The 15,351-nt window shown below is 45.4% G+C and overlaps 1 protein-coding gene and 1 long non-coding RNA gene across 2 annotated transcripts in view; one reads left to right on the top strand and one right to left on the bottom strand.

Moving 5' to 3' along the window:
• The window catches only part of LOC140195647 (uncharacterized), a 46,730-nt gene extending 33,566 nt beyond the window's left edge, over window positions 1-13,164 (top strand). The window contains exon 3 of the long non-coding RNA XR_011885534.1: window positions 11,103-13,164. This is a non-coding gene — a long non-coding RNA (uncharacterized lncRNA). The remainder of the gene's footprint in view (window positions 1-11,102) is intronic.
• LOC140194826 (pentraxin fusion protein-like) lies at window positions 5,589-7,687 on the bottom strand. The gene is made up of 2 exons (XM_072252105.1): window positions 7,389-7,687; window positions 5,589-5,803 (listed from the first exon to the last, which is right to left on the bottom strand). Exons 1-2 carry the CDS (start codon window positions 7,685-7,687, stop codon window positions 5,638-5,640), a joined length of 465 nt encoding a protein of 154 aa, XP_072108206.1. The 3' UTR covers window positions 5,589-5,637.
• Window positions 13,165-15,351: the final 2,187 nt, after the last annotated feature.

The following is a 15,351-nucleotide window of genomic DNA, read 5'->3' as shown; positions in this document are numbered from 1 at the left end:
AGCAAAATAAGACATACATGGTAAATGGTAGGGCATTGAAGAATGCAGTAGAACAGAGTGATCTTGGAATAATGGTGCATAGTTCCCTTAAGGTGGAATCTCATGTGGATAGGGTGGTGAAGAAAGCTTTTGGTATGCTGGCCTTTATAAATCAGAGCATTGTGATGTAATGTTAAAATTGTACAAGGCATAACACTTCAGAGAAGCCATTTTGGTAATAAGCGATCAACAGTTAATAGTCCACCTAGTGTACTGCGAGCCCTCCACAAATAATAATGAGCTTCATGTACAGTTGAAGTCAGAAGTTTACATACACCTTGGCCAAATACACTTAAAGTCAGTCTTTCACAATTCCTGACGTTTAATCCTAGAAAACATTCCCTGTCTTAGGTCAGTTAGGGTCACTACTTTATTTTAAGAATGTGAAATGTCAGAATAATAGTAGGGAGAATGACTTATTTCAGCTTTTATTTCTTTCATCACTTTCCCAGTGGGTCAGAAGTTTATATACACTTTGTTAATATTTGGTAGCATTGTCTTTAAATTGTTTAACTTAGGTAAAAAGTTTTGGGTACCTTCCACAAGCTTCTCACAGTAAGTTGCTGGAATTTTGTTCCATTCCTCCAGACAGAACTGGTGTAACTGAGTCAGGTTTGTAGGCCTCCTTGCTCACACATGCTTTTTCAGTTCTGCCCATAAATTTTCTATTGGATTGAGGTCAGAAAATGATGTCAAGACTGGTTCATCCTTGGGAGCAATTTCCAAATGCCTGAAGGTACGATGTTCATCTGTACAAACAATAGTAAGTAAGTATAAACACCATGGGACCACGCAGCTGTCATACCGCTCAGGAAGGAGACGCATTCTGTCTCCTAGAGATGAATGCACTTTGGCGTGAAAAGTGCAAATCAATCCCAGAACAACAGCAAAGGACCTTGTGAAGATGCTGGAGGAAACAGGCAGACAAGTATCTACATCCACAGTAAAATGAGTCCTATATCGACATAATCTGAAAGGCTGCTCAGCAAGGAAGAAGCCATTGCTCCAAACCCGCCATAAAAAAGCAAGACTACAGATTGCAATTGCACATGGGGACAAAGATCTTACTTTTTGGAAAAATGTCCTCTGGTCTGATTAAACAAAAATTGACCATCGTTATGTTTGGAGGAAAAAGGGCAAGCCGAACAACACCATCCCAACCGTGAAGCATGGGGGAGGCAGCATCATGTTGTGGGGGTGCTTTGCTGCAGGAGGGACTGGCGCACTTCACAAAATAGATGGCATCATGAGGAATGAAAATTATGTGGATATATTGAAGCAACATCTCAAGACATCAGCCAAGAAGTTAAAGCTCAGTCACACATGGGTCTTCCAAATAAACAATAACCCCAAGCATACCTCCAAAGTTGTGCAAAATCGCTTAAGAACAACAAAGTCAAGGTATTGGAGAGGCCATCACAAAGCCCTGACCTCAATCCGATAGAAAATTTGTGGGCAGAACTGAAAAAGTGAACATATAACTTAAAACATTATAATAGATTTTTTGGGAATAGTGTAAAGAGGTTCAGAGTAAACATTGCCACGAAGAGAAAGGATGTGCCTGGCATCTCCCTCTGGACTTACTTCAGAATTTACTGACATAATTTAGCTTAACTGGCGATGGAGCAGATAATTTGAAATCTTCTGTGTATGGAAAGCGTGTCACTTCATTGTTTCTGATTTGATACTCACTTTCATCCAATGCAGGAAATCAGAGAACTTGTTCAAAACTAGGCTAAACCATAGTGGACTGAGAGAGTCGCCTTGGAAAATGCCTCGGTGTATTTTGATTACAGTGGTTTTTCTTGTTCAGAAACATAGAAACATAGAAAATAGGTGCAAGCGTAGGCCATTCGGCCCTTCGAGCCTGCACCACCATTCAGTATGATCATGGCTGATCGTCCAACTCAGAACCCTGTACCTGCCTTCCCTCCATACCCCCTGATCCCTTTACCCACAAGGGCCATATCTAACTCCCTCTTAAGTATAGCCAATGAACTGGCCTCAACTGTTTCCTATGGCAGAGAATTCCACAGATTCACCACTCTCTGTGTGAAGAAGTTTTTCCTCATCTCGGTCCTAAAAGGCTTCCCCTTTATCCTCAAACTGTGACCCCTCGTTCTGGACTTCCCCAACATCGGGAATAATCTTCCTGCATCTAGCCTGTCCAATCCCTTTAGAATTTTATACATTTCAATCAGATCCCCCCTCAATCTTCTGAATTCCAGAAAGTATAAGCCTAATTCATCCAGTCTTTCATCATATGAAAGTCCCGCCATCCCAGGAATCAATCTGGTGAACCTTCTTTGTACTCCTTCTATGGCAAGAATGTCTTTTCTTGGATTAGGGGACCAAAACTGCACACAATACGCCAGGTGTGGTCTCACCAAGGCCTTGTACAACTGCAGTAGTACCTCCCTGCTCCTGTACTCGAATCCTCTTGCTATAAATGCCAGCATACCATTTGCCTTGTTCACCGCCTGCTGTACCTGCATGCCCACTTTCAATGACTGACGTACAATGACACCCAGGTCTCGTTGCACCTCCCCTTTTCCTAATCGGCCACCATTCAGACAATAATCTGTTTTCCTGTTTTTGCCACCAAAGTGGATAACCTCACATTTATCCACATTAAATTGCATCTGCCATGAATTTGCCCACTCACCTAACCTATCCAAGTCACCCTGCATCCTCTTAGCATCCTCCTCACAGCTAACACTGCCGCCCAGCTTCATGTCACCCGCAAACTTGGAGATGCTGCATTTAATTCTCTCATCTAAGTCATTAATATATATTGTAAACAACTGGGTCCCAGCACTGAGCCTTGCGGTACCCCACTAGTCACTGCCTGCCATTCTGAAAAGGTCCCGTTTATTCCCACTCTGTGCTTCCTGTCTGCCAACCAATTCTCTATCCACATCAATACCATACCCCCAATACCATGTGCTTTCAGTTTGCACACTAATCTCCTGTGTGGGACCTTGTCAAAAGCCTTTTGAAAATCCAAATATACCATGTCCACTGGTTCTCCCCTATCCACTCTACTAGTTACATCCTCAAAAAATTCCATGAGATTCGTCAGACATGATTTTCCTTTCACAAATCCATGCTGACTTTGTCCTATGATTTCACCGCTTTCCAAATATGCTGTTATCACATCTTTGATAACTGACTCTAGCATTTTCCCCACCACCGATATCAGGCTTACTGGTCTATAGTTCCCCAATTTCTCTCTCTCTCCTTTTTTAAAAAGCAGGGTTACATTAGCCACCCTCCAATCCTCAAGAACTAGTCCAGAACTGAAAGAGTTTTGAAAAATTATCACTAATGCATCCACTATTTCTTAGGCTACTTCCTTAAGCACTCTGGGATGCAGACCATCTGGCCCTGGGAATTTATCTGCCTTTAATCCCTTCAATTTACCTAACACCACTTCCCTACTAACATGTATTTCCCTCAGTTTCTCCATCTCACTAGACCCTCGGTCCCCTACTATTTCCAGAAGATTATTTATGTCTTCCTTAGTGAAGACAGAACCAAAGTAGTTATACAATTGGTCTGCCATGTCCTTGCTCCCCATAATCAATTCATCTGTTTCTGTCTGTAGGGGACCTACATTTGTCTTAACCAAACTTTTTCTTTTTACATATCTATAAAAGCTTTTACAGTCAGTTTTTATGTTCGCTGGCAGCTTTCTCTCATAATCTTTTTTCCCCTTCCTAATTAAGCCCTTTGTCCTCCTCCGCTGGACTCTGAATTTCTCCTAGTCCCCAGGTGAGCCGCTTTTTCTGGCTAATTTGTATGTTTCTTCTTTGGAATTGATACTGTCCCTAATTTCCCATGTCAGCCACGGGTGCACTACCTTCCCTGGTTTATTATTTTGCCAAACTGGGATGAACAATTGTTGTAGTTCATCCATGCAATCTTTAAATGCTTGCCGTTGCATATCCACCGTCAACTCTTTAAGTATCATTTGTCAGTCTATCTTAGCTAATTCACATCTCATACCTTCAAAGTTACCCTTCTTTAAGTTTGTTTCTGAATTAACTATATCACTCTCCATCTTAATGAAGAATTCCACCAATTTGCTTGTTAGTAGACAGAATGATCACGGTACGCCAGAGCTTTATCGGGCGTTGTAGAATTTCCCAAGTATTGGGTGTTGTTTACTTATATTAAGAACTTCTGTGAACTATGAGTGTGGTTATTGGTATTATTGTATGGTTAGTATGATTATTGTTATTCGGTGCAAAGTGTTCCCATAAACAAACATCTGTCCCCTGTCCTGCCCATTCCCTAGTAGAAGACCAGTATTGCACTCTTTCCGGTTGGGAACCATGTATTGATTAAGGAATTTCCCTGAACACATTTGATAAACTTTTTCCAATCCAGCCTTTTACAATATGGGAGTCTCAGTCAATATATGTTACGTTAAAATCACCTACTAAAACAAGCATTGGAATAGTTTGTGATCTCTCTACAAATTTGCTTCTCGAAATCCTAGTAATTACTGGATAGTGTGTAATATGATCATGTGAATGTAATCATCCATTTCTTATTCCTGAATTCCCCCGATATAGCCTCAGTAGACAAGCTCTTGAATTTGTCCTCTCTGAGCACCACGGTGGCGTTTTCCCTGACTAGTAACGCCATCCTACCTCCTCCCTTTTAATGCTGTCCTCTCTATCATGTCGAAAACATAGGAACCCTGGTGCAACCAAGTCTTGCTAGTGGCTACAATGTCGCTGTTCCACGGGCCGATCCATGCTGTAAGCTCTGAGCTTATTGGAGCACTGATAACACAATTATGAGGGGTATAGACAGGGTTAATGCAGGCAGGTTCTTTCCACTGAGAGTGGGTGGGAGTAGAGCTAATGGTCATATGTTAAGGGTGAAGAGTGAAATATTTAAGGGGTATATGAGGGGGAGCTCCTTCAGTCGGAGTGTGGTGAGTGTGTCGAATGAGCTGCCAGTAGAAATGGTGGAGTTTGGTTCGATTGCAACATTGGAGAGAGGTTTGGATAAGTAGATGAATAGGAGGGCTATGACCTTGGTGCGGTTGATGGGATGAGGCAAGATAACAGTCTGGCACGACCAGGTGGGCTCAGGCTCTATGACTCTATGCCTAAAGGCAGACAAGTTGTCAGGACTTACATGTGCTGGATTTTAAGGAAGGGAGCACGGAACCAATGAAATAAGTTCTTCAAAACTCACCACATTTCAAGAAGGTCCCAGCAAATTGGAAACTATACAAGTGACATGCTTGTTCAAGAGAGGAGGGGGACACAAAGTTGCGAAATATAGACCTCCCAACTTAGCCGAAATAAAGAAAAAGAAATCTCTGGTGAAGTAGAGAAGTTTAATATAATTAAGCACTTGGTACGTTACACTTGACAAATTTGATACTTCTTCGAGATGTCACAGAGGGTAGACGTATCAATTTAGATTTCAGAAGACATTTGATAAGGGGGTAACATGAGATAACAGCTCCCACAATGGCTGAGTAGGTTAGTGAATGTTTGACGTTCGTTTCTGGGCTGGCACAAGCTCGGGCTCAGATGGCGCCCGCTTGGAGCTGCACTGGGCTGGCGAACAGCTTTAGCACGGCTGGATAGTAAACAGCGGCTGTGCAAACACCTCCACCTCACACAGCGTCAGGTGCCGCCTGTCCCCGGCACGCACGATGTTGACATATCGACCTTGCTTGCCACCACAGTCGAAGGTCTCCGCTCCTCCGAGGCGGATTGACTGCACGGTGGCGCACCTGCAAGGAGAGGTTTGTGAGTCTGGGCAAGGAGAATAGCCACGAACCCTGTACAGCAGCGCTACAACCTTTCAGGTGGAAACCCTGTACAATACTGACGATCTTCAGTCCCCAATTTCAGTCCCGCTGCAGGGTTTCAACCCAGAACGTTCACAGTTTATTTCCCTCCCTCAGGTACTGCTCATCTGTGTTAGTTCCTCCAGTTGAACTTTTGTAGAAATATAGAAATCCTACAGCAGAATGCAGGCCCATCGGCCCACAATGCTGAGCTGAACATATCCTTAATTTTGAAATTACCTAGGGTTACCCATAGGCCTCTATTTTTCTAAGCTCCACGTACCTATCAAGAGTCTCTTAAAAGACTCTATCGTATTCGCCTCCACCACCGTCGCCGGCAGCCCATTCCACGCACTCACCACTCTCTGTGTAAAAAAACTTACCCCTGACATCCCATCTGTACCTACTTCCCAGCACCTTAAAACTGTGCCCTCTCGTGTTAATCATTTCAGACCTGGGAAAGAGCCTCTGACTATCCAAATGATCAATGCCTCTCATCATCTTACACACCTCTATCAGGTCACCTCTGATCCTCTGCCGCTCCAAGAAGAAAAGGCCAAGTTCGCTCAATCTATTCTCATAAGGCATGCTCCCCAATCCAGGAAACATCCTTTTAAATCTCCTCTGCGCCCTTTCTATGCTTTCCACATCCTCCCTGTAGTGAGGTGACCAGAACTGAGCACAGCACTCCAAGTGGGGTCTGACCAGGGTCCTATATAGCTGCAACATTACCTCTCAGCTCCTAAACTCAATCACACGGTTGATGAAGGCCAATGCACTGTATGCCTTCTTAACCACAGAGTCAACCTGCACAGCAGCTTTGAGTATCCTAAGGATTCGGACCCCAAGATCCCTCTGATCCTCCACACTGCCAAGAGTCTTACCATTAATACTATATTCTGCCATCATATTTCACCTACCAAATTGAACCACCTCACACTTATCGGGGTTGAACTCCATCTGCCACTTCTCAGCCCAGTTTTGCATCCTATCAATGTCCCACTGTAACCTCTGACAGCCCTCCACACTATCCACAGCACCCCCAACCTTTGTGATTAAATGAACCCGACCTTTTCTCCTTGGAGCGGCAGAGGATGAGAGGTGACACGATAGAGGTGTATAAGATGATGAGAGGCATTGATCTTGTGGAGACTTTTTCCCAGGGCTGAAGTGGCTAGCATGAAAGGGAATATTTTTAAGGTGCTTGGAAGCAGGTACAGAGGAGATGTCAGGGGTATGTATTTTTACGCAAGTGGGGTGAGTGCGTGGAATGGGCTGCCGGCGGTGGTGGTGGAGGCGGATATGATAGGGTCTTTTAAGAGACTCCTGGATGGATACATGGAGCTTAGAAAAACAGAGGGCTATGGGTAAAGCCTAGCTAGTTCTAAGGTGAGGACATGTTCGGCACAGTTTTGTCGGCAGAAGGGCCTGTATCATGCTGTAGGTTCTCTGTGTTTCTATGATACCGTCTGGGAAGTGAACCTGGAGGACAGCGAGTCTCTGCAGGGCCCTCTCACCATCCACTCACCTTAGGTTATCGTTGTCAAAGTTGAGGAAGGAATCACCAATGTGGATTTCGGTGCCCTCTATTCCCTCTTTGGGGTGCCCCTCTGTATTGGTGATTCGGACGGACCAGACCTGATGTTTCTGCCGCAAATCGAGGCTCCACCAAGGGTCCCTCTCGTCGTTGGTCACGGCGCAGGAGTCTTTGTTCCCGGTCTTACCGTCGATGGCTCGATGAGCTGACCATCGATTGCTGGACTGCGTGGCCCTGCCATCCTGTGCAATGTTAGTCCCTGGCAACACGAATTCCCAGCAGTAGGTCATGGTTAACTGACTCCGCAGAGAAGACAGGACCCATACATACACACACCTATACACATAAATACTCACCACCACCTTACATACACACACACACACGTGCTCACAATCACATACACACACCCATACAAATACTCACCACCACCTTACATACACTCACACGTGCTCACAATCACATACACACACCAACCCACACTCATGCACACCGCTTTCTCCACACTCACACCCACCATAACAAAACCAAAGCTATTCAGAAATTATATTTCTAAATATAATTTAGGGAAGGTCTGATCTGTACAAAAAGGACGGGCTGCACCTGATCTTGAAAGGGACCAATATCCTGGCGGGCAGGTTTGCGAGAGCTGTTGGGGAGGGTTTAATCTAGTTTGGCGGGGGGGGGTGGGAATCAGAATGTGAGTGCAGAGATTAGGGTAGAAGACAAGGGCACGTTGCTATGTGTTCTGAGTTGGTGAGGAAGGACAGGCAGGGGACAAAACATAATTAGAGGGGTTGAAATGTGTCTATTTCAATGCTAGGAGTATTAGGAATAAAGGGGATGAACTTAAAGCATGGATCAGTACGTGGAACTACGATGTTCTGGCCTTTACTGAAACTTGGCTGGAGGAAGGGCAGGATTGACTGATGCAGGTAGCGGGGTTTAGGGGTTCTAAAAGGAATAGGATGGGAGGTAAAAAAGGAGGTGAGTAGCATTACTGGTCAGGGATAGCATTACGGCTATAGAAAGGGAGGACACTGCAGAGGGAGTGTCCTCCGAGTCGGTGTGGGTGGAAGTCAGAAATAGGAGGGGATCAATCACTGTGCTGGGAGTAGTCTATAGGCCCCCAAATAGCACTCGGGACACCAAAGCAGATAAGCAGGAAGATTTTAGAATGGTGCAGGAAATACAGGGTTGTAGTTATGGGTGATTTCAACTTCCCTCATATTGACTGGCACCTCCTGACTGCAAGGGGGATAGATGGGGCTGAATTTGTCAGGTGTGTTCAGGAAGGATTCCTGACACGGTATGTGGACCGACCGACGAGAGGAGAGGCCATACTGGATCTAGTTCTGGGCAATGAACCTGGTCAGGTGGCAGACCTCCTGGTGGGGGAACATTTTGGTGAGAGTGACCACAACTCCCTTAGCTTCAGCATAGCTATGGAAAACAGAGAAAATGGGAAAGTGCTTAACTGGGGAATGGCTAACTATGAAGGGATGAGGCAGGAACTAGTGAGAGTAAATTGGAAATGGATGTTCAAGGGTGAAAGCACAGAAGTAATGTGGAGGAAGTTCAGGGATCACTTGTGCTGGGTTCAGGACAGGTTTGTCCCACTGAAACAAGGAAAAAATGGTAGGAAAAGGGAACCGTGGCTGACGAAACACGTGAGGCAACTCGTCAAAAGGAAGAAGGAAGCATATGTCAGATATAAGAAGCAGGAAGCAGGAGGGGCTCATGAGAAATATAGGGTAACTAGGAAGGAGCTTAAGAAAGGTCTTAAGAGAGCTTGAAGGGGGCATGAGAAGACCTTGGCATGTAGGATTAAGGAGAACCCCAAGGTGTTCTATGCATATGTGAAGAACGGAAGGATGACAAGAATGAAGGTGGGGCCACTAAAGGATAAAGAAGGCAACATGTGCCTGGAGGCGGAGGAGGTTGGGGATGTCCTAAATGAATACTTTGCTTCAGTATTCACATGTGAAAAGGACCGTGATCAGGGTGAGATCGAAATAGAACAGGCCTGTCTGCTGGACAATGTGGAGATTAAGGAAGAAGTAGTGTTAGATCTTCTTAAAAACATCGAAATTGATAAGGCCCCAGGGCCGGACGTGATATACCTCAGGCTGCTGTGGGAAGTGAGGGACGAGATTGCTGGAGCAGTGGCTATGATCTTTGAATCCTCTTTGGCTGCAGGGGAGGTGCCGGAGGATCGGAGAATGGCAAATGTAGTTCCCTTGTTTAAAAAAGGTAATAGGGAGAATCCTGGGAACTATAGACCGATGAGCCTTACGTCGGTGGTCTGTAAACTATTGGAAAGGATTCTTAACAATAGGATCTACGAGCACTTGGAGAAGTATAGTCTACTCAAGGATAGTCAACATGGCTTTGTGAAGGGAGGGTCGTGCCTCATGAGCCCAAATGAGTTTTTTGAAGAGGTAACAAAAGAAATTGATGAGGGTAGGGTGGTAGATGTGGTCTACATGGATTTTAGCAAGGCATTTGACAAGGTCCCCCATGAAAGACTCATACAGAAATTCATGAGGCATGAGATCAGTGGGACCTTGTCTTTTGGATAAAAAATTAGCTTAAAGGAAGAAAGCAGGGGGTAGTGGTAGAAGGAAAGTATTGTGCCTGGAGGTCGGTGACCAGTGGAGTGCTGCAAGGATCTGTCCTGGGACCCCTGCTCTTTGTGAATTTTTATAAATGAGCTGGATGAAGAGGCAGAAGGATGGGTGAGTAAGTTTGTGGATGACACGAAGATTGGAGGAGTTGTGGATGGAGCTGTAGGTTGTCGAAGGTTACAAGAGGATATGGGCAGGATGCAGAGTTGGGCAGAGAAGTGGCAGATGGAGTTCAAACCGGGTAATTATGAGATGATGCATTTTGGAAGGACAAACCAGAAGGCTGAGTACAGGGTTAATGGTCAGTTACTTAAGAGTGTGGATGAACAGAGGGACCTTGGGGTTCAAATCCATACATCCCTCAAGGTCGCTGCACAGGTTGATAGGATAGTTAAGAAGGCCTTTGGGATGCTAGGCTTCATTAATAGGGGGATTGAGTTCAAGAGTAGAGAGGTCATGTTGCAACTCTACAAGTCCCTGGTGAGACCACACTTAGAGTATTGTGTTCAGTTCTGGTCACCTCATTATAGGAAGGATGTGGAAGCTATGGAGAGGGTGCAGAAGAGATTTACCAGGATGTTGCCTGGATTGGAAAACAAGTCTTATGAGGCAAAGTTAGCAGAGTTGGGACTTTTCTCTTTGGAGCGTAGAAGGATGAGAGGGCACTTGATGGAGGTCTACAAGATTATGAGAGGCATAGATAGGGTGAATAGCCAGTACCTGTTTCCCAGGGCACAAATAGCAAACACCAGAGGGCATGTGTACAAAATTAAGGGAGGGAAGTTTAGGGGAGACATCAGGGGTAAGTGTTTTTACACAGAGGTTTGTGGGTGCCTGGAATGACTTGCCAGGGATGGTGGTGGAGGCTAAAACATTAGGGGTATTTAAGATCCTCTTGGACAGGCACATGGATGAAAGAAAAATAGAGGGTTACAGGGTAGTGTGGGTTTAGTACGTTTTTTTAAGGAATATATGGGTCGGCACAACATCGAGGGCCGAAGGGTCTGTACTTTGCTGTAGTATTCTAGTGTCTAGTGTCAATTGACTTTTCAAAAGACTAATGTAAATAATTTGTCACCAGGTTTGCTAAAATGCTTCATTTATTTCAATCTGAATCTGTTATAAGACTACATGACAGAGGAGGAAAATTAAGCCATTCAGCCCATCGAGTCTGCTCCACCATGCATTCGTGTCTTATCGTGAGCGACTAAGGCCACTGACTTCCTTTATCGAATGTCGTGATGCGTGAGTTTGATTAAAATGTGGGGAGTTGCGCAGGCCAGACTCTCTCGTCCTAGTATATCTGGATCCGTTGGCAAGACGAAAGACAGGACGACTGGAGAGAGGTCAGCATGCAATGAATGTCCAGGGCGATCTACGTGTCTTGCTGTGCTCTTTGTGCTCCCCAATGCATGCTGGGAAACGCCGTCCTGCCCTTTTATCCAGCTGGTGTCATGGTCCGCATTCCGGTTCACAGTCCAGTCCGTGGACACCGGACTCCGGGTCTTCCGGCTGTCCCTTGTTTCAGCTGGGCACCTGATACTCATCTTGGGGCTGGGAGTATAAGTGGCCCTGGGATTGAGTGTGGTTGCTGGTTTGTCTTGTCAGTCTCCCCTTGGAGCAACCCACCGGTGGAAAGCTAGAGCAGCCATTTGTGATCTCTAGACCTGGTTGGAGGACCACCGCTTCATGGAGCCTTGTTGTCTCTAGTCGGAGCAGTCATCATGGTATGGATTCGGCCGTTTCTGGGGTCAGTTGAGTGGCCGTCTGCCACTCCGAGCCAGATATGGATTCGGCTGTTTCCGTAGCCAGCCAAGGTTGCTGGCCAGCCTGAGACTCGGAGCGACCCTGGATTGAGCTCCCTTCCTGTCCTTGCCTCCGTGGAGTAAGTCAGGCTGTCCTTGCCATTACCCTGCGGTTGGATCTGTCCCTTCCCATCCTCGCCTCCATTGGGTAAGTCGGGCTGTCTTTGCCGTTACCCTGAGGCTGGTCTGTTCCTTCCCCTCTCCATTTGAAACCCTGACAGTTTCCTCGGCAGCCATCTCTGTCCCGCATCCCAGTAATCATCCCGGCCTGGCGTCCAAGGAAGGGGCCCGGCTCTGCGTTCCAAGAAGGAGTACCTCGTCCTGCCCAAGAGTACCTCGTCCTGCCCAGGAAAGCCTCAAAAACTCCAAGCCCCATCCAGTTCTGTAGCCACATCATGTCTTCGCTACAGTTCCGGGGTCCGAGCCCCAGTCAAGACTCAGGTTCTGGGTCCTTGTCCAGTCTCTGGCTTGGAGTCCAAACCCAGGCTCCTAGTTCCCAGTTCCTTGTCCTGGTCTCGCTTTCCCAGCCAAAGTCCTAGCCCTAGTCTGTGTCCAGTCCCGTCCCTAATTCTAGTCCAGTACAGTTCCCAGTACTTCGGTGTCTGAGTCTTGCATTTGGGTCCCCCTTCAACACCTCCTTATGACAGCTGGTAGTTTCCTTCGCGCAGTCCACTGAATCCAGTCTTCACGTGTTTCGGGTGGAGAGGCCCAAAGTCATCGAAGCTTCAGAATAAAACCTACCAGCTTCCCTCGCCTGATCTGGCTGGCCTGTCGAAGCTGTTGTTCTGGGTGTGGTCCCTGTCGCATGTAAACATCGTATTTGGAGCCATAGGGCAGAGCTGAACAAAGGTAGAGGACTTGCTTTGGAAGATACGACAGGTCTTCACACCAGAGGTGATCCACCTCCCTGACATCCCTCTCTTTCTCTCAACACTCTTCTCCTGCCTCCATTGAACACATCTACAAAGAGCACTGTGGCAGGAAAGCAGCATCCATCATCAGGTACTCCCACCCCCCGGGCCACACACCCTCCTCGCTGCCGCCACCAGGAAGGAGGTACAGGAGCCTCAGGACTCACACCACCAGGTTCAGGAACAGTTATCACCCCTCACTCATACCAAGACTGAACATAGTCCACCACATATAGACTCACTTTCAAGGATGCTGCACTGTATCTAATTATTATTATCATTTATTATAAAAAAAATTGTACTTGCATAATTTGTTGTCGTTTGCACATTGGCTACTTGTCCGTCTCTGTGTGCAACTTTCCGTTCATTCTACTGTTTCTTTTGTATTTGCTATGAATCCCAGCAAGTAAATGAATCTCAAGGTTGTGTATGGTGACATTCTTGTACATTGAAAATAAATTCACTTTTAACTTTGAACTTTGTCCTTCGTAAAATCTGACCCCCTTACTAATTAGGAAAATATCAACCGCCGCTTTAAATATAGCCAACAACTTTGTTTTCACAGGCTTAGTGGCAATGTATCTCACAGATTCACTGCACTCTAGGTAAAGAAGTTCCTCCTCATCTTTGTTCTAAAGGGACGTCCTGCTATGGTGAAGTATGATCTCTGGTACTACAAGGATCGGTACGCTGCCTTCAGATCGGGGAATGAGACAACTCTAATGTCAGTAAGAGCCGTGTTGTCCCGTGCCACCAGTAAGGCAAAGCCAGAGTACTCACTGAAAATTCACAGGCAGCTTTCTGACACCAGAAACATGTGGCGCAGATGGCAAGGTAATTAAACTGCAACACATTACAAGTCTATCCAGCGCGTCAACGAAAGCGCCGCCTCCTTTCTGGAGAGGCTGAATGCATTCTATGCATGATATGAAACAATGAATGATGTGACACCTAGGAAAGCCCCCTCTCCTCATGAGGAACAGGCACCCTCTTTGGCCGCTGCTGAGCTGAAGAGACCCAGGAAAAGCTGCAGAGCCGGACAACACTGATTGCATATACAGTAGAACTCAGAAGTTTACATACACCTTAGTAAAATACATTTAAACTCAGTTTTTCACAATTCCTGACATTTAATCCTAGAAAACATTCCCTGTCTTAGGTCAGTTAGGATCACTATTTTAAGAATGTGAAATGTCAGAATAATAGTAGAGGGAATGATTTATTTCAGCTTTAATTTCTTTCATCACTTTCCCAGTGGGTCAGAAGTTTACATGCACTTTGTTAGTATTTGGTAGCATTGCCTTTAAGTTGTTTAACTTGGGTCAAACGTTTTCAGTAGCCTTCCACAAGCTTGTCACAGTAAGTTGCTGGAATTTTGTTCCATTCTCCAGACAGAACTGGTGTAACTGAGTCAGGTTTGTAGGCCTCCTTGCTCGCACATGCTTTTTCAGTTCTGCCCACAAATTTTCCATCAGATTTAGGTCAGAAAATGATGTCAAGACTGGTTCATCCTTGGGAGCAATTTCCTGAAAGTACCACATTCATCTGTACAAACAATATAAACACCATGGGATCACGCAGCCCTCATACTGCTCAGGAAGGAGACGCATTCTGTCTCCTAGAGATGAACATACTTTGGTGCGAAAAGTGCAAATCAATCCCAGAACAACAGCAAGGGACCTTGTGAAGATGCTGGAGGAAACAGGTGGACAAGTATCTATATCCACAGTAAAACGAGTCCTATATCGACATAACCTGAAGGGCTGCTCAGCAAGGAAGAAGCCACTGCTCCAAAATCACCATAAAAAAGCCAGACTACAGTTTGCAAGTGCACATGGGGACAAAGATCTTACTTTTTGGAAAAATGTCCTCTGGTCTGATTAAACAAAAATTGACCATCGTTATGTTTGGAGGAAAAAGGGTGAGGCTTGCAAGCTGACGAACACCATCCCAACCGTGAAGCATGGGGGTGGCAGCATCATGTTGTGGGGGTGCTTTGCTGCAGGAGGGACTGGCGCACTTCACAAAATAGATGGCATCATGAGGAATGAAAATTATGTGGATATATTGAAGCAACATCTCAAGACATCAGCCAAGAAGTTAAAGCTCAGTCGCAAATGGGTCTTCCAAATAGACAATGACCCCAAGCATACCTCCAAAGTTGTGCAAAATCGCTTAAGAACAACAAAGTCAAGGTATTGGAGAGGCCATCACAAAGCCCTGACCTCAATCCGACAGAAAATTTGGGGGCAGAACTGAAAAAATGAACATATAACTTAAAACATTATAATAGATTTTTTGGGAATAGTGTAAAGAGGTTCAGAGTAAACATTGCCACGAAGAGAAAGGATGTGCCTGGCATCTCCCTCTGGATTTATTTCATAATTTACTGACATAATTTACATATTACTATTCAACTATTTATGGTTTTATTACTATTTATTATTTATGGAGCAACTGTAATGAAAACCAATTTCCCCCGGGATTAATAAAGTATGACTATGACTATTAACTTCTACCCACAGAGACTCAGTTTTCAATTCCTTAATAACTTCCTCCTTTTCTTCAGCCATGACACTATCTCTGATCAACAGTGCCATGCTCCCACCTCTTT

This window comes from Mobula birostris, chromosome 3, assembly GCF_030028105.1.
Source record: "Mobula birostris isolate sMobBir1 chromosome 3, sMobBir1.hap1, whole genome shotgun sequence".
NCBI classification, from domain to species: Eukaryota; Metazoa; Chordata; class Chondrichthyes; order Myliobatiformes; family Myliobatidae; genus Mobula; species Mobula birostris.
Note: the sequence above shows the minus strand (reverse complement) of the source record. Positions and strands in the feature narration are given on the sequence as shown.

What these genes read in the sequence shown, in the direction of transcription:
- LOC140194826 (XM_072252105.1), bottom strand. Translation starts at nt 7,687, where the DNA reads ATGACCTACTGCTGGGAATTCGTGTTGCCAGGGACTAACATTGCACAG. An exon ending in TTTGACAACGATAACCTAAG is followed by an intron (nt 5,804 to 7,388) that starts GTGAGTGGATGG and finishes CTCTCCTTGCAG; the next exon opens with GTGCGCCACCGTGCAGTCAA.